Source organism: Narcine bancroftii, chromosome 14 (assembly GCF_036971445.1).
Source record: "Narcine bancroftii isolate sNarBan1 chromosome 14, sNarBan1.hap1, whole genome shotgun sequence".
Lineage (NCBI taxonomy): Eukaryota > Metazoa > Chordata > Chondrichthyes > Torpediniformes > Narcinidae > Narcine > Narcine bancroftii.
In genome coordinates, this window is record NC_091482.1 from 11,104,911 (window position 1) to 11,124,256 (window position 19,346).

At 48.3% G+C, this 19,346-nt stretch overlaps 1 protein-coding gene across 4 annotated transcripts in view; it reads left to right on the forward strand.

Moving 5' to 3' along the window:
• Positions 1-19,346, forward strand: part of hnf1ba (HNF1 homeobox Ba) — an 84,408-nt gene that overhangs the window by 40,705 nt on the left and 24,357 nt on the right. For 2 of the 4 annotated variants that reach the window (XM_069912055.1, XM_069912054.1), the window contains exons 5-8: positions 6,067-6,186; positions 7,346-7,506; positions 10,920-11,061; positions 14,918-15,112. In XM_069912055.1, coding sequence (XP_069768156.1) covers positions 6,067-6,186; positions 7,346-7,506; positions 10,920-11,061; positions 14,918-15,112 — 618 coding nt within the window. The remainder of the gene's footprint in view (positions 1-6,066; positions 6,187-7,345; positions 7,507-10,919; positions 11,062-14,917; positions 15,113-19,346) is intronic. The other 2 variants (XM_069912057.1, XM_069912056.1) reach the window with 1 other exon arrangement.

The window sequence follows — 19,346 nt, forward strand, 5'->3', positions numbered from 1 at the left end:
TAATAAAACTCCTCAGACTTTCTGAATGGAAATTAAGCTTTCACTTACTCTTGGAGTTGAAGTTAGTTTATGTAATTTTGCAACGATCTCATTGATGTAATATTCCTTGGTCTGCCACTTCTTTTCCTTGTTTCAAGGAAAAGGGTGAAAAATGATTCTGCAGTTACATTTTTAAGGAATAGTTAATTCACAACAAGTTATCAAGAAAGGATCACAATGGTTAAAATTGTTTAATTTTGATGTTGTGCCAAAAGGGGGCCGTGGTTGGCGTAGCGGTTAGTGCGACGGCTTTACGGCGTCAGAGATTGAATCCCACGCTGTCTGCAAGGAATTTGTACATTCTCCACGTGTCTGCATGGGTTTTACCTGGCGGGGGGGGCATTCCGGTTTCTTCCCACTGTTCGAAACGTACTGGGGGTTGCCGGTTAATGGGGTGTACGGGCTCGTGGGCCGAAATGGCCTGTTACCGTGCTGTATATCTGCATTTATCTAAGTTGCTTGTTACTGCAGCTCAGAACTTCATCAAGACCCTGATACCGTATCACTGGATCGTCCCTGCTCCATTTGTTTTTCAACTGAAGGATATTTAATTTAAAAAAAAAAGGCATGGAGATGCAAACCAAGGCCAGGGGTGATGTGTAGGTTGAGCAAAGGCTAATGAATGCTTGGGATGCAGAGGATTGGCTAGAAATCACCTGTAGTTTGGGAATCGAGAGCAAAATGCCAGCACACATGCGACTTAAACTTGGAGGAGACTTTGTGAATATAAAGGGCACTTGGGTTAAAAAAGATGTTTCAAAGAGCTCCAGATACTGTTAATGGCCAGAGCTGTAATGGGCTTTACCTCTTTTGACAGTTTTATTGGAGGCTGGAGTTATAAAATAAAGCATTTTTATTGGCCTTGGGACCATTGTGGAGCTGTTGAGCAACAGAGCCAATTAAGTGGTTTATGATCTTGCTGATATTTACAAGGCAAACCATTCCAATACAGGAAAGGAAAGCGTCCTCCACAAGAAAAAGTAGGAAATCTTCTCAGTAGCTTCATTAAAATTAAATTTAGCCATTGACATATCATTAAAAATGCACCCAATAGCTTTGCACCATTTCTAGTATTGATTAGTCAAGAACGTACAGGGTTTGCAGGTTAATCAGGTGCCACGGTTCATGGGGCCAGAAGGGCCGTGTGTCTAAATTAAAAAGAAAAAAAAAATTTCTTGAAGGTCGGTGGTTGTATTTGGTTGGTATAAGGCTGAGATGCAGTCCTCTCAACCTCTTCCAAGGAGTTCTTCAAGCTGGGATTCTGAGGCAGTTATAGTTTGTTCAAATTAATTCATTGCCTTTAGAGACAGGGAGGAACATCTTGTTGAAATCTTCCATAGGCTTTTACCCTTCACTATTATTTTGGTCTCTTCTGATGCTATTTTAAATAATTTCTCGTGTGTTATGATATGAAAGGAGGCCTTTGCGTGAATCCAGTCCAGAGCAAGCCCATCAATTGCATCCCCTCACTAATTTCCATGGAATCTGTCCAACTTCATTCTTTTTGATCCTGCTGCCACTCCCCAACAGAGTAAGAGGAAATATAGGCCCATAAGACACAGGAGCAGAAGAAGGCTTTTCAGCCCATCGAGTCTTAACTGTCCCACCTGCAAGGCTGCGGGCTGTGTGACGAAACCAGACCATTCTGAGGAGACACCCGCGGTCGCAGGCAAAGCATGCAAACTCTGCAAAGGTAGCATCGGAAGGTCTGAGCCACTGGAGCAGTACTACCTGGCACACCAGCGAAAACCATAGGCTTGCCAAAAGTTTCCGCCACATGCGGTTGGCCGGAGACATCACGAGGCCAAACACTTGCTCTGTTCTCCCCATGTTTTATCTTCCTGGATTTGAGTTTAATGAGATTGAGGAATTGCTTTGTTTGTTATATCTAGTGACATAATGAAAACATTTCTTTCATCTGCTGTATTGTTGAGTTTATAAAATTAAAAGCATGTAAACCACCCTAATATTGATCTACACTAAAAAAAAGTCCCAAGAGCGTAACATTTTTAAAAAAGAATTAAACACAGTAACAGGCCCTTCTGGCCCACGAGCCCGTGCCGCCCAAATACCCCAATTAACCTACGTGCTCTGTACGTTCTGAAGGGTGGGAAGAATCCACGCAGACATGGAGAGAATGTACAAATTACTTACAGACATCTCTGTTTCTCACAAGAAAAAAACTGGGGCAGCATTCTGGAGTTTCTGTCTGTTTCCACTCTCGAGAACAGCAGTCCAGGCAAACACTCCATAGGGAGTTCAGCCCTGTCGAAGGTGTTGACATTTAGATGTGATTGAACCATGAGGTACTATTTGCCTTCACAAGAGCGTGTTTTAAAAAAAATTCAGAGACTGCTTGGAAGTTCTTCCTGATGCTGTGTGCAGTTCTTGCCCGCCAGTCACCATTCTCTTTCTTTCGGGCCTGGACCAGCTAATATTTAAATTTAGACAAATAGCATCATAACAAGGCCATTTGGCCCATGGGTCTGTGCTGCCCAATTTATGCCCAATTAACTTCCACCGCCCCGGTATGTTTTGAAAGGTGGGAGGAAACCGGAGCCCCCCGGGGAAAACTCACGCAGACACGGGAAGAACGTACAAACTCCTCACAGACAGCGCGGGATTGTTGTAAAGGCACTGCACTAACCGCTACGCCCATGCCATTTCATCAGCGTGACCACTTTTTACAATAGGTCCTCCACACCCTTTATAATTGTTGATTCGACTTCTGCAACTAAAGCAGAACGACTGCACACACCTTCAATGCTTTTCCCAAACTCCTGGCCCAGCAGGGGTGGAGTTCCACACCACTGCTGACACACACACACACACACACACACACACACACACACACACACACACACACACACACACACACACACACACACACACACACACACACACACACACACACACACACACACACAGGTAGACATCCAGAACTGCTGAATGCAGCTCAGTGAAAGATGCACTTTGGTCTGCCTGAAACCTGATGGTCTTTCAGCAAACTAAGTTGTCGGTGCGGAAACGCTGCCGACTGGCACATTCCAGGCTGTCCGTGCTGAGGGGTGCACTGAGGCTTGGTGCTATGGAGAGGGACTACAGTCTAGAGTCCTCCCATTACCGGGCATTGAGGGGCTGAGACCGGAGGGGAAGTCCCTCAAACAATGGAGGGGAGAGAAGTGACAAGGTGCCACAGTGGTGGCAATGGTGCAAATGGAATCGAATGTTACAAGGCAGAGTGATATGGATGGATATGAAGGTAAAGGTGGGAACAGTTTCTGAACAGGTTTCCTTTTCTAAATAATTTATTGTGAATTAAGTATATTTTTGGTTAAAAGGAAAACATAGAACATTACACCATAGTATAGGCCCTTCAGCCCACAATGCTGTGCCAGCCCATACATAACCTACCAAAAAAAACTAAACTCTCCCTACCTCATAACCCTCTGTTTTTCTTTCATCCTGTGCTTGTCTAAGAGTCCGTTAAATGCCCCTAATGTTGCAGCCTCCACTTCTTCCCCGACAATGCATTCCAACCACTCAGACCTCTCTGTGTAAAAAAAAAGTACCCTAAACCTTCCTCCCTTTACTTTGTGTGGATGACCTGTGGTGTTTGCCCTGGGGAAAAGGCGCTGACCTCTCACTCTTGTCCATCTATTTTGTGTCAAAAATCCCCGATGTACTGCTTTGTACCCTGTCTGAAGTAGAAGCTGGTTTTGGTCAGGGCCAGCTCACTCAGTGCAAGCTCTATTCTTGGAAAACTCACACACTGAGTGACAACAATTAATCACTTTTAGAGTCACACAGGCCCTTCAGCCCATTTGGGCTAGTCCCAGTAACCTGCATTCAGTCCATATCATTTCAAATCCTTTTCATTCTAAATGTCTTTTGAATATCAAAATCGCACCTGCCTCAACAATTTTCTCTGCCACTTCCCACGGGCAGTGAGAAAGCTGAACGACCATTCAGGACTCTCTCATTCATGAAGCAATATTTATTTATTGATTGGTATCTGTGAATACTTGTCCTGTTATGTATTGTTTGTCTGTATGTGTGTCATGTCTGGCTGTGTGTCTGCATTTTCTTTTTGCTCCGAAGACTGGAGAACGCTGTCTCATTGGGTGGCATTGTGTAATCAGATAATAATAAATTTGACTTGAGTTCATTCCAGATGCAGATCTCCCTTGGAGTGATAAAGTTGCCCTCTTAAATCTCTCACCTCCAACTCTAGTATCATCTATCCTGGGGAAAAAAAATCTGTCATCTTTCACTTTATCCATGATTTTATAAACTTCTATGTACTTGCATTAGCACTCTGTCGGGACCCCTACTAGTGTGCCATGTTGTTAGATTAAACATCTCACGGAAAGGGGATGGACTGAGAGAGTGCAAGTGCAAGGGCTAGTGCTAATCCCGACCACTAGGGGGAGTCGGGAGATGAGCTGTTGCATCTTGGGGAAAATCCAAGATGGATGCCTCCACGAGGTCTTGTCTGTGTGTGTCCTAGCTAATAAATATAGTTGTTTTAAAAGAACCCAAGTTATTTTATTACAATAAAAGAAACATCACAGTCCTCAACCTCCAGGGAATAAAGAGCCAGCCTGCCCAACGTCTCCCTATAAATTATGCCCTCTAATCCCGGCAACGTTCTGGTACATTTCCTTTCACCCTCTCCAACTCGGGGGTCCAACTCTCTGAACCGAGGGGTTGCTCACACTGCAAACGAGTGTCACAGGGTGAGAAACATGAAGGAAGCTGGTGACTTTTAAACGGAGTGGCAGCTCTTACACAGGAAAATTCAGTGCTGGCATGGGACAATGGCTGTCCTTGACATGATTAAGCTGCTCATGCAGGCATATTTCCAGCTGAAACTAACCTTGCTTTCTTTGTTGTTGAAAGGTTCTGCTGAAGGGAAAAGATTAATGATTCAGAAATAACAAAAGTTACATAAATTGTCTTTGGCCTCTTGCTTTTTGGCCTGTGTTCCTCCCCCTGCCCCTTCTTCCTTTCTCCCCCTCCTTTTATTGAGGTGCCTGACTGCTTTTTTCTTGTACATTTGATGAAGAGCCCAGGCCCAAAACTCAGTTACAGCAAAATCCCTGTTGTCTAGAATTCAAGCCACCAGCATCCTCAAGCATCCGGCAAAAAAAATTGCAGAATAGTGGCGCGTCTTGTCATTAGTTCACCAATCCATGCAACACACCATCTCAAGTAACTGGAAAATTCACCTATGGCATCTACTGATCCCCATAGATGCTGGGTACCAGGGGTTTAACTGTATTAGATGTCTGGAGAGCAGCAGATCATGAGGCAGCAGATAAGTTTTAGTTAGCCATTGTCAGAGTTGGTCTCAAACAACTGGAAAATACGCTTATCTGGCATCTACCAATCCCCATAGGTGCCGAATACCAGGGGCGTTACTGTATATATATATATCTTTGCCTGTTGTGGATGCTGCAGGACCTGCTGAGTTTCTCCAGCACTTCTTTATGTTCTCCGTTTACAGTTTGCCCTTATCCATGGCGTATTGTTTAAGTCAGGGCCGTGTTGGGTGAAGAGATCCTTGATGAGTTAAGCCAATACATTGTGGGTTCAAGTTTTACCTGCAGGCGTGAATACCAAACTGTCAATGGACATTCTGGTTTCGCCCTGACTGGGCCATACGCACATTAAAATGAGGAACGGTCTTCTCTCTAGAGTAAGAGTCCTTTGTCCTCTTTTGAATAGGAGCTGTTATATTTCCCCTGGTCTGCTCAATATTTATCTACTGAAATCTAAAACAAGTTGTCTAGTCATTAGTTGCAATGCTCTTTGTAGGATCTTGCTGTGTGACTGCTTTATATTGGCCTGTCTTAGCGAAGTGGGAGGTTCTGTACTAATACATGTTCTTTAATTCCTGAACATGGAATGTGCTACCAAAATGCATTTTGTTGTTGCCTATCCATGTTTTTGGTACATTTATTTCTCCATTTTGTTTGACTTTCTTTTTCACCCCCCCCTTTCCTTCCTTTTCTTCCCTCGTAGGCCACTCGCTGCCCCGTACCTTCCTTCATGAAGGAAGTCAAGGTGCTCTTGGCTATGAACATCTCCACAACCATCAGTGCCCCAACATGGCCAGCTGGCAGGAGGTGCTACTCAGTCAGGGTGAGCCGGGCAGTAGTGTTTTTATCTTCTCAAGATCTTGTGCCTCACTAGTGAAATTCACCCGACTGAGGCAAGCTGGGGGAAACCTTGAGAGTCGAGCACAGTAATCAGCCCACTGGGGAGACTCTCAATCCCACCCCTTCTCCCAGAGTCAAGGGGAACTGACTCTTCTTGCTTAAATCCATTAAAAAGCAATCCTAATGCTCCCTCCCGCTTGTTCGGGAATGCAAGGCTTAAAGCAATTTGCTAAATTGGCAGTATTCTGTTTGTAGGTAACATTCTACGCAAGGTCCATTGAAAATTAGTTTGTGTCGCTCTGCCGTCCAGTTTAACGTGACGCAGCAGATACCTTTTTTTTTGGTCCGATGCTGTTGCTTGGCCCGCATTGCACTGTATGGGAAAACGAGCCAGGGGAGTTTGCGAACTGATTGGCAAAAGAAGGGAGACGTAAGGCACAGCTGGAGTTTATTGGAGGAGTTACACACAGGGAGCTTCTGTACTTCTTGTTGCTTGATTGTGGCGATCCACCCTCCTCTCAAGCCATTAGCTTCCAGGATAACCTAAACTGAATGGGAGAGGTCCACAAGCTTTTCTCCCACTGCTGTTAATCAACCAAGGTGCTTAATGCGTCTTCAGTAGATCCGACTCACCAGTCAGGCTCCCTCCTGTAACGTCTGACTGACGTGGTCATAGTTACAGGGGTGGGGACAGCACGGTATTGGAAAGCAGAGCCAAGTTGGTCCTTTGCCACAAGATACCTCCAGCGCTTTCTTTCTTTGATCTCGTTGAGTCGTGTCTCATTGTCCAGTGCAGCTTAAAAGCCAAAGGCGAATGGTTTTATGCTAGAAAGGATTGAAGCCCTTAATTTTGCTTTGGATAATTGTTTTGGTCCTTTTTTTTCTATTCAACGTGGAATGGTCTGATGTTATTTGTGCCCTATACTGTTGGTCATTTTGTCCTCTCACAAGATGGGGGAGACTGTCGTGCTCCAACACACCAAGGACCTCTCACCTTTGCCCCCACCACCCATGTCCGGCATTTATCTGATTCTATATATCTTTTGTTTGCTCTCAGTTGGGCCTCATCACTTCAGAGACTGAAATGCTGTTTGGTTCATTTCTGCAGGCTGATTGATTTAATTGGTTTTCTTTTGCGGCAGGAGTGCGGTATGGCCAGCAAGGTACCAGCGAAATCCCCTCTTCCACAGCGATCAGCCACCATGGCAACAGTGCCATGGTGACGAGCCAAACAGTCCTACAGCAGGTCTCGCCAGCGAACCTGGACCCAGGCCACAGTTTGCTGTCACCTGATGCCAAGATGGTGAGTACACCTGCCCCTTTGTAACTGCAAAGCTGATAAGATAAGGGTTGGGGAAGGGAAAACAAATGGGTCTTGTTTTTAAATGGTGGAAGGTTCCAATGAAACAATGGGAGCACTGTCGGAAAAGCAGGCCTGGAATCCAAAGCAAGTCAGGATTGAAAGGTTTAGCTGTAACCCTTGCCCACAAAGCATTAAAGGTGCAAATCCAAAGATCGACCAATAAAACAGACAAACTACTTTAGCTTATCGATTGAATACATTATAAGTTCCATTCTGGGCACAACCACCAGAAACATGCAGGTCGATAATAAGGTCAATTAATCCATCCAGTCTTTTTTTTACATCAGTTCCTACAACTTTGGAATAATTGAGGGAATCACGAACACAGACAGAAATGCTGGAGGAAGTCAGCAGGTCCAGCAGCGTTCATAGGAGTTAACGATATATAACCGGCATTTCGGGCCTGAGCCTGTGTACTTGTGTGTACATTTACACGTACAGGAACAGGACAGAGTGTGTACTCGTTTGTACATTTACAGGTATAGACACAGGATGGAGTGTGTACTTGAGTGTACATTTACACGTATAGACACAGGTCAGAGTGTGTACATTTACACATATAGACACAGGATGCTGTGTGTGTACAGGAACAAGTACAGACTCTGGACGGAGTATCTACTTGTGTGTAAATGAAAACATACTTTGAGGAAGGGCTCAGGCCTGAAACTTTGGTTACGAATCTTTACCTCGTATGGGCGCTGCGTGACCTGCTGAATTCCTCCAGCATTTTTGTTTTTACTTTGGACTTATTAGATGTGACAGGACAATAAACTCTGAAGAGGTTTTATTTATTTTCACCCTTCTCTCTTTGAGAAAACAGTGGCATTGTGGCCGTGATAGTGGATGTACCTGGAGAAGTTGAATGTTAAAAGCTCAAACCCCATTCCTGCAGTTAAGGCTTTTAAACTCAAGTTATTGCATAAATTGAGAATTAAAAGGAAAGAATCAGTAAGAGTGACCAGGAAACCTGTTAAAGGATAAAACACAAAGGGGGCTCACTAATACCTTACAGGGAAGGAAATCTACTACCTGGTCTGGCCTGTACAATTCTTTCCTGGGTTAGACTTTAAACTGGGTTTGAATTATGGACACTCCATGCACATTTGGGAGATGGGAGGGATGGATGGGAAAGGGTTTGCTGGCTCCTGTGAGGCTACATTCTCCTAAAGCTGGGTGGGAATGGGGCATTTCTACAGACCTTCTCTCCCTTGCTGCACCCACCCCTCCCTGTGCCGTGACAATCCAGGGCTGGGTCTATTCACGCAGAGCCAGGAGCAAGAGCAGGCTCCTCTGCTCACTGAGGCCAACTTCAGTCAGAGTTTATGAACAAGTCGAAAGGTTCATTGTTTTGTGGCAGCATTACAGGTGCAAGCACCGCTATAAATGACATTTTCTTAAAGAAAAATAAATTCGTGCTAAAGAGAAAAAGTGAGGCCGTGTCTGCGGTTCATTGTCCATTTCAGAAATCAGATGGCAGAGGGGAAGAAGGTATTTTTGTGCCGTTGTTTGCTTGTCTTCAGGCTTCTGTCCTTCCTTCCTGATGGTAGCTGGGTGGTGAGGATCCTTGAGCATAGAGGCTGCTTTCTTCACCCACCGCCTCTTGTAGATGCCCTCGATGGAGTGGTGACCGATGCCCACAATGGCTCTGGCAAAGCTTGGAACTCTCCATAGCCTCTTCCTGGATTGGCACCTCCATATACCAGACAGTGATGCCACCAGCCAGAATTTTCTTCACTGGGCACCTGCAAGAGTCTTTAGTGGCGTGCCGAATCTCTCAATCTCCTCTCAAAGTGTAGCCGCTGGCGAGCCTCCTTCATGATTGCATCATCAAGAAGGCCCCAGGACAGATCTTCAGAGATGTTGACACCCAGGAATTTGAAGTTCTTCCCCTTTCCGATGAAATACTGGCTTGTATTCTTCTGATTTCCTCTTTCTGCACTTATCCTGCATTGCTCACACTCCTACCACTGCTGTTTGCCTGAGCCACTTCTGATTTTTCATGCAGTTTGGTTTCTCAAGACTGGAACCCTGTCACAGCCTGGGAACACCAAAGCAATTGACTCTGAAATAGCTGAGCTGGTCAGGTACTAGATTCAGCTGTAGCTTCTGAAATGGAGTTAGTAGGTAGACAAAGGGTCTTGGCAAATGGGAAGTGATAATTATATTCTGCCCGAAATCCTAATACAGCCTACTTACTCTCAGACTGGTTCCTTTATGCTCACTCAACTTCCCCTCTAAGCCCTTCTTGCCGATTAACCTCATTCACTTCTCCTTACTTGCCTTTCAATTTTGGAGCCAACTTACTACCTGGTTCAGCGGAATAGCGAGAGGCTGACTCCCGGCTGGGAAATGCCAGTTTGGATGAACTTGTTCCATTCTCCTCACTCTCCTCCTGAAGGCAGGAGTCGAGCAATCTTCAAGGCTCCCTTTTGTGGCAGGGTTTGGGATGACTATTTCTCATGCTGGGTTTATACCCAATGTACCCTCAGAGATGCCACAATGTACCTGACCTCAAATATATTTTGCAAAGGAGGGTTAGGGAAGTTTAAACAAGCTTCCCAGGCGTGATTTGGGGAATATTCCATCCAACCACACAACAAGGGGTTTCTGTGCACTTTCCATGCACATTCATCTGAATCACCGATGGATGTCTGGAAATTTTCATTGGAAGTGTGACTTCCTTCTGGGAGGAGACGTGAATGCTTTATAAATGAGAGCACTGGAGACTTTCTCAGTATGTATTCATTGGCCACAAGAGTAAATCACCAATGTCAGGACCAAAAGGAAGATGAATGCACAAGAAAATGGACAGTTGGCCTTTCAGGTCGGGTCCTTTGAGGTAGACTGAAGTTGGGTGAGACAAGAACAAGAGGACATGGGTTAAGGGTGAAAGATTTGAAGGGAGCATTGGGGGGGGAGGGAACTTCATCTCACTGTGGAACGTGCTGCCAGCTGAAGTGGTGTATGCGGGATCAATTCTGACATTTAAGAAAAGATTTGATTGCTGCATGGATGAGAGGGGTATGGACAGGGCGGGGGTTGGTCAATGGGAGTAGGCAGAATAATGGTTCAGCAGCGGGCTGGTCCTTCAGGGAGAGTGGTGGTAATTTTGGGAATGAGGTGGTTCTTTTGGTAGCTTGTGGTCCTGTTGGGAATGGGCTGGACCTCGGAGTAGAGTGGACCTGCTGGGATTGGGGTGGTCCTTTTAGGAGGGGATGGTCCTTTTAGGAGGGGGTAGTCCTTTTGAGAGAAAGTGGTCCTTTTGGAAGGGGGTGGTCCTTTTGGAAGCTGGTTGTCCACTTGAGAGTGGAGTGGTCCTGTTGCCACGTACCTGACATGCCTCTCTATTGCAGATCACTGCCGCGGGTGGGCCCCTGCCTCCGGTCAGCACGCTGACAAACATCCATAGCCTGTCACAGCCGCCACATCACAATCACCAACAAACACAGAACCTCATCATCAACCCGCTCTCTGGAGTCATGGCGATCGCACAAAGTAAGTAGGCCTTCTTCCCGAATGACGTTTTGTGCTTTGCATTATTGGGCTTTGTGACGTTCCGCAGACTCAGGTCGACACGTGCCTCTAATCATTCATGAGGGATTAGCAGTGTACCCGATGGCTCTCTCTAAAGGCTGGCTCACCTTCCCCTCTTCAGAATTTAGGGGCACAGATTCAAAATAGCCAAACATGATATCAGGATGGATAAAAGAAGGATTTTCTACACATAATGAGTGATTCACTACAAAAAAAACCTGAAGGCAAGCCTGGAGTTTCATACTCGTTACTGGAGTGCATTCTGAAGCATCTGAACCACAGCTGTTCCTTTGAAAGTGGCTCCACTGATATCTCAGCTTGTTTATTATCACTTCAAGGTGATATTTACCAAATTTTGGATGTAAATGTCCACCTAAACTTTCCCTTTAGGTGTTTAATCCAGTTAAATTCTAATACCTGAACATCGAATGTTTCAGCGAGCCTGATGGTTTGGGCCAGGCTCACTCAATCGGGCAGAAGATGTGTGTGGGATGTGTCATCAGATCCAAGTGTCAGAACACCAGGGTCAGGAACACCAGGGACATTGACACTGGGGGGATGGTGGGGGGGGGGGGGGTCAGGGAAACCAAAGGACAGGAACACCAGGAGTCAGGAACACGAAGGGGGGGTGGGGGGTGTGGGGGTCAGGGACACCAGGGCTCAGGGACACTGACACTGGGGGGATGGGGGGGTCAGGGACACCAAAGGTCAGGAACACCAGGGACATTGACACTGGGGGGATGGTGGGGGGGGGGGGGTCAGGGACACCAAAGGACAGGAACACCAGGAGTCAGGAACACGAAGGGGGGGGTGGGGGGTGTGGGGGTCAGGGACACCAGGGCTCAGGGACACTGACACTGGGGGGATGGGGGGGTCAGGGACACCAAAGGTCAGGAACACCAGGAGTCAGGAACACGAAGGGGGGGTGGGGGGTGTGGGGGTCAGGGACACCAGGGCTCAGGGACACTGACACTGGGGGGATGGGGGGGTCAGGGACACCAAAGGTCAGGAACACCAGGGACATTGACACTGGGGGGATGGTGGGGGGGGGGGGGGGTCAGGGACACCAAAGGACAGGAACACCAGGAGTCAGGAACACGAAGGGGGGGGTGGGGGGTGTGGGGGTCAGGGACACCAGGGCTCAGGGACACTGACACTGGGGGGATGGGGGGGTCAGGGACACCAAAGGTCAGGAACACCAGGAGTCAGGAACACGAAGGGGGGGTGGGGGGTGTGGGGGTCAGGGACACCAGGGCTCAGGGACACTGACACTGGGGGGATGGGGGGGTCAGGGACACCAAAGGTCAGGAACACCAGGAGTCAGGAACACGAAGGGGGGGTGGGGGGTGTGGGGGTCAGGGACACCAGGGCTCAGGGACACTGACACTGGGGGGATGGGGGGGTCAGGGACACCAAAGGTCAGGAACACCAGGGACATTGACACTGGGGGGATGGTGGGGGGGGGGGGGGTCAGGGACACCAAAGGACAGGAACACCAGGAGTCAGGAACACGAAGGGGGGGGTGGGGGGTGTGGGGGTCAGGGACACCAGGGCTCAGGGACACTGACACTGGGGGGATGGGGGGGTCAGGGACACCAAAGGTCAGGAACACCAGGAGTCAGGAACACGAAGGGGGGGTGGGGGGTGTGGGGGTCAGGGACACCAGGGCTCAGGGACACTGACACTGGGGGGATGGGGGGGTCAGGGACACCAAAGGTCAGGAACACCAGGAGTCAGGAACACGAAGGGGGGGTGGGGGGTGTGGGGGTCAGGGACACCAGGGCTCAGGGACACTGACACTGGGGGGATGGGGGGGTCAGGGACACCAAAGGTCAGGAACACCAGGGACATTGACACTGGGGGGATGGTGGGGGGGGGGGGTCAGGGACACCAAAGGACAGGAACACCAGGAGTCAGGAACACGAAGGGGGGGATGGGGGGTGTGGGGGTCAGGGACACCAGGGCTCAGGGACACTGACACTGGGGGGATGGGGGGGTCAGGGACACCAAAGGTCAGGAACACCAGGAGTCAGGAACACGAAGGGGGGGTGGGGGGTGTGGGGGTCAGGGACACCAGGGCTCAGGGACACTGACACTGGGGGGATGGGGGGGTCAGGGACACCAAAGGTCAGGAACACCAGGAGTCAGGAACACGAAGGGGGGGTGGGGGGTGTGGGGGTCAGGGACACCAGGGCTCAGGGACACTGACACTGGGGGGATGGGGGGGTCAGGGACACCAAAGGACAGGAACACCAGGAGTCAGGAACACGAAGGGGGGGATGGGGGGTGTGGGGGTCAGGGACACTAGGGCTCAGGGACACTGACACTGGGGGGATGGGGGGGTCAGGGACACCAAAGGTCAGGAACACCAGGAGTCAGGAACACGAAGGGGGGGTGGGGGGTGTGGGGGTCAGGGACACCAGGGCTCAGGGACACTGACACTGGGGGGATGGGGGGGTCAGGGACACCAAAGGTCAGGAACACCAGGAGTCAGGAACACGAAGGGGGGGTGGGGGGTGTGGGGGTCAGGGACACCAGGGCTCAGGGACACTGACACTGGGGGGATGGGGGGGTCAGGGACACCAAAGGTCAGGAACACCAGGGACATTGACACTGGGGGGATGGTGGGGGGGGGGGGGGTCAGGGACACCAAAGGACAGGAACACCAGGAGTCAGGAACACGAAGGGGGGGATGGGGGGTGTGGGGGTCAGGGACACCAGGGCTCAGGGACACTGACACTGGGGGGATGGGGGGGTCAGGGACACCAAAGGTCAGGAACACCAGGAGTCAGGAACACGAAGGGGGGGTGGGGGGTGTGGGGGTCAGGGACACCAGGGCTCAGGGACACTGACACTGGGGGGATGGGGGGGTCAGGGACACCAAAGGTCAGGAACACCAGGAGTCAGGAACACGAAGGGGGGGTGGGGGGTGTGGGGGTCAGGGACACCAGTGCTCAGGGACACTGACACTGGGGGGATGGGGGGGTCAGGGACACCAAAGGACAGGAACACCAGGAGTCAGGAACACGAAGGGGGGGATGGGGGGTGTGGGGGTCAGGGACACCAGGGCTCAGGGACACTGACACTGGGGGGATGGGGGGGTCAGGGACACCAAAGGTCAGGAACACCAGGAGTCAGGAACACGAAGGGGGGGTGGGGGGTGTGGGGGTCAGGGACACCAGGGCTCAGGGACACTGACACTGGGGGGATGGGGGGGTCAGGGACACCAAAGGTCAGGAACACCAGGAGTCAGGAACACGAAGGGGGGGTGGGGGGTGTGGGGGTCAGGGACACCAGGGCTCAGGGACACTGACACTGGGGGGATGGGGGGGTCAGGGACACCAAAGGACAGGAACACCAGGAGTCAGGAACACGAAGGGGGGGTGGGGGGTGTGGGGGTCAGGGACACTGACACTGGGGGGATGGGGGGGTCAGGGACACCAAAGGTCAGGAACACCAGGAGTCAGGAACACGAAGGGGGGGTGGGGGGTGTGGGGGTCAGGGACACCAGGGATCCAGAATATGGTTGCGTGTATTCGGGGTCCGGAATGCTGATTATTTCCCCTCTGTTTCAGCTCTTTGGGTTCAGTGGAAGTTTTTTTAAACAACTGTGTATTGCAAAAAAAATGAAATAAAAGATGTTTTTGAGATATTACAATATCTGGAAATCTGCTATTCCGGCACCTCCACAGACCCAAGGGTGTCGGATTAATAGACCTGTACTGGAATTGTTTAAACTAAGCAGAGGTGATATGTAGCAAAGGTATTTTTGGTCGCCCTGGATACTGACCTTGTTCTCTTGCTTTGATACTTGCAGGTATAAGCACGTCACAAGGGCAGAGTGTTCCTGTCATTAACAGTGTCACGGCTGGGAGCCTGGCAGCTCTGCAGCCCGTCCAATTCTCACAGCAGCTCCACAGTCCACACCAGCAGCCAATCATGCAGCAGTCACAGAGTCACATGTCGCAGCAACCCTTCATGGCCACCGTGACCCAACTGCAGAACTCTCACAGTAAGGCCTTGTCCCGGTTTGGTGAGGGAGTGGTGGAGGATGGGGCTGAACAGAATGGGCTGGTGCTCTGCAATGTAATGGGAGCAGCATGAGAACTGCCTAGTGTCCCTCTCACTGAAAAAGCTGAAGGATTCTCTATCTTAATCTTTAAAATATATTTTTTTCCCCCTTCTCTGTCTTGCAAGCCCAGGTCCTAGATTTCCTTTATCTACAGAGAAATTAAAGCTCACAATAATTCTGCAGTGATAAGCCATATTTAGCAGAATCTATAACATTAGCACTTATCTCCAGTATTAGTGAGAGCTCAGATTTCCCCAGATTCACTGAGATGACGAGGGAGGAATTGGTCTGGCAATGATCGTGTTGGTTGGGAAGGGGTATGTTTGAGCATAAACGTGAAGCTGGCTGGTATTTTAGGATATGAATTAAGGTATTTGTTCATGGGGTGGCCATGTGATGGGCAAGGCCAGCATTCATTACCCATCCCTAATTACTGCTGAATTTAGATTTTAAATGTAGACACACAACCCACTAGACCTTGCCGGCCAATTAACCTACAACCCCCGTACATTTTGAAGGGTGGGAGGAAACCAGAACACCCGGAGGAAACCCACGCCAACACGGGGAGAACATACATAGGTGCCAGATTTGAACCTGGTGCAGTAACAACATTGTGCTAACCGTTGGCTAACCACGCTGCCCTTTTAAAAAATTGAAACTTTCTTCCATTACACCCAATTAACCTACAATCCCATACATGGGAGGAAACCAGGGTGCCCGTTGAAAACCCACGCAGATAAGGCGAAACGTATGAATTCCTTACAGCCAGCGCCAGATTTGCACCTGGGTCGCTGGTGCTGTAATAGCATGGTGCTATCCACTCCTTTTTTTTGTGGAAGCGGTTAATAGCCAATCACATTGCTGGGCCTAGATTCACACATCGCTCACAACAGCATATTTCCTTCCTGAGAGGATGTTTGTGAACCAGGCTGTTTTTGCAATGATTCTTTCCTGCTCAATAATATTGATACCTGAGCTTTTTTAATTCCAACCTTCTTAGCTGACCGGCAGGGAGGGAGACAAGCTCCTCACTCAGATTTTTAGTTCAGGCTAAAATATACATAACAGAACCTGCTGGAAATTCTCAGCAGGTCACACTGCATCTGAGGGAAGGGAAGCAGGGGTTAATGTCCCCGGTCAAAGCCCCTCCGTCAGGTCTGGGTCGGAGAGAGAAGTAGCTTGGTGGGTGGTGACGTCAGAATAGTTAATAGTTCAGGCTCCTATTTGTTACTACCTGCAATAATATGAAACGCAGTACTTATCCACATGGTGAAAGATGGATATTTTGATAGAACAAAATCAAAGGTGTCAAATATCCTTCTATCTAGATGCACTGAGTAATCTTCCTGATTTCTCATCCACCAGCCAAAAAAAAGAGTTAAACAAGGTCGCGGAAGCCCAGAATACCTCCTCCTCACTGAGAACCATGTAGGACTTTTATTTCACAACAGGTATTGTTGGATCGATGAAGCAAGTTTAAAAAGAAAATTAATTTTATAATTTTGAAAGACATCCCTGTGAATAACTATTAACCCTTAGAGCACCAATAATTCTGGGCATCTAAAACAATTTTGTAATCACAATAAGACATTCTTCAATAATAATAGACTTAAAATGCTGAAGAGCAAGTTTGCGTTTGTTTTAAAGTGTTGCATCAGACGATCACCTCTCCATCTGTCCCTCATAAATGCCAATGGCGAATTACTGTCAGTGCTTTGCATTGCATCAATGGTGTCGATGTAGGTGTTTGTGGAGGCCTGTGGGCAGCTCTGAAGTAGGGGGACGTGGAACCTCTCTCACAGCTTTCTGTATGTCAAAATAAAATTCCTTCTACCCCCCCCACCCCCACCCTCACTGGAATAATATTCGATCGGTGCTCCCTATCTGTAACTTGGAGGGACAAAGAACCCCACTTGTTAGAAATCCCATCCAGGCCATGTGCTACTCTAATTCTAAGACATTTTGCCATACATTCCTTTATTATCAGCAGGTCAACGTCCTAGTATTTCCTATTATCACTACTCAGCGGTGCAAGAGGATCAATTGCTGCCTTCTCAGAGCACGTGATTGATTTTCTTGCATTGGGTGGAAAATAACAGCCTGTTTGCTGCACCTACATCCAATATAATGATAAGTGCCAGAGATAACAACTTGTTTATAAGCAGGGCTTGTTAAAAGCTGCTATCACATTATTGCAAAACCTTGACTCAACACTTTGAACCAATGGCTGCCAATCATTTACTCAAAAAATTGTGCACCCCATATCTGCTCCTTTCTTGGGAAAATATCAGATCTCGCTGGGTTGCCATTGGAACAGGCATTAGCAAGACTGGTTATTTTCAAAAGTGCCCATTCTGCCTGTGAGAGATTAGGGTATAATTGTCAGACCATGAGACACAGGAGCAGAAATAGGCTATTCTGCCCATCGAGTCTGCCCCGCCATTTAATCATGAGCTGATCCATTTTCCCACTCAGCCTCACTGTCTGGCTCTTCTCCCCCCCCCATCACTTTTGATGCCCTGGCTAATCAAGAACCTATCAATCTCTGATTTAAATACACCCAATCACCTGTGGCAACAAATTCCATAGATTTACCACCCTCTGGCTGAAGAAATTCCCTGCATCTCTGTTCTAAGTAAAGTTGTCCCCTCTTGTCCTAGACTCTCCCACCTTTCCATATCTACTCTGTCCATGCCTTTCAACATTGAAAATGTTTCAGTGAGATCCCCCTCATTCTCCTAAATTCCAATGAGTACGGGCCAAGAGCTGTCAAACGCTCTTCATACGATGATCCTTTCATTCCCAGAATCATCGTAGAGAACCTCCATTCAACCCTCTCCAATGTCAGCACATTTATTCTTAAATGAGGAGCCCTAAACTGCCCACAATACACCAAGTGAGGATTCACCAGGGCCTTAAAAAGCCTCAACACCACATCCCTGTTCTTATATTCTATTTCTCTTGGAATGAACGTCAGATTTGCATTTGCCATCTTCACCACCGTCTCAACCTGTAAGTTTGCCTTCAGTCTATCTTGCACAAGGGCCCCCAGGTCCCTTTGTTTCAGGGGCATTGTGGTCAACGCCCAACATTTTGATCCAATATTAACCACTGGATGGGTATAAAGAAGAGCTGAATGTTGCTCCGGCCTGAGACCAACTGTGTCCCATCACCCTCACTACCATCATACAGCCTGTGGTGAATCACACCAACCAGCCCACTGCCAAGAAATACATCTGTACCATTGCCTCTAGGTTTTATAATGTGTGCGAGCATTCACCTTTGAGAATGGAATTCTTCAATAGGTGCCGAGGGCCACACAGTCACTCCAGGTTATTGGAGAGAGAGAGAGAGAGAGAGAGAGAGAGACGGGTCGGTCAATGCTTGGAAAATGGCCAGATAGTTGGGGGGGGACATTAAAAAGAATTTAAAGAATCAGACTTTGTGCTTCCCCATAACTCCCCTCAAGGGTAAATCAGACAGTTTCCTTTGGAACTGAAAAGGCCACAGTGAGACGTTGGGGAAGGTGGAGTTCCTCCGCACCTTCCGGACATTTTCACAAGCTTTGTTCTCTGAATGGGCTCGGCCGCAGGTGGGTGGCGTATGTGAAAGTTCTTATGTTGCTTCATTGCTATGTGCCAGGAGCAATGGTCCTCAACCGCCAGAAATGGGAAGTTTTCCAAACATGTCTTCTCCAATAAAACCAGAGAAATTCTCTGCAGGTGTGACATTATTTGTGGAGAAGGATATAATCAAAGGGATTCCAATCAGTCACCTTTTTGTGATTTTCTTCACAAAGCCAGACACAGGAAAGAGAAGACTTGACCTTTAACTGTGGCTGTGACTGTGGCCTGGACCAAGGGTGGGGTTTCACACAGCTCTCAACTAGGTCAGGCCCAGTACTTCACAAATAATATTGACTTGCACCTATCTGGTGCATCTTTCTCACCAGAATTATTAATAAGGGGCATACTGATGCACATAAGAATATGACTAGACACAAGCAACGGATGTAACCCTTCAAGCAAGAACAATTGACTCCGACAGTTTAAAGAAAAGTCACCGATTATTCACACCTCAAGACAGTGGTGTCACTTGGTTTGCTATTACCCTGTGTGGTAACTCATGGCATCACTCCCCTCCCCAACAAAAGCAGCAACTATAAAAACACCAG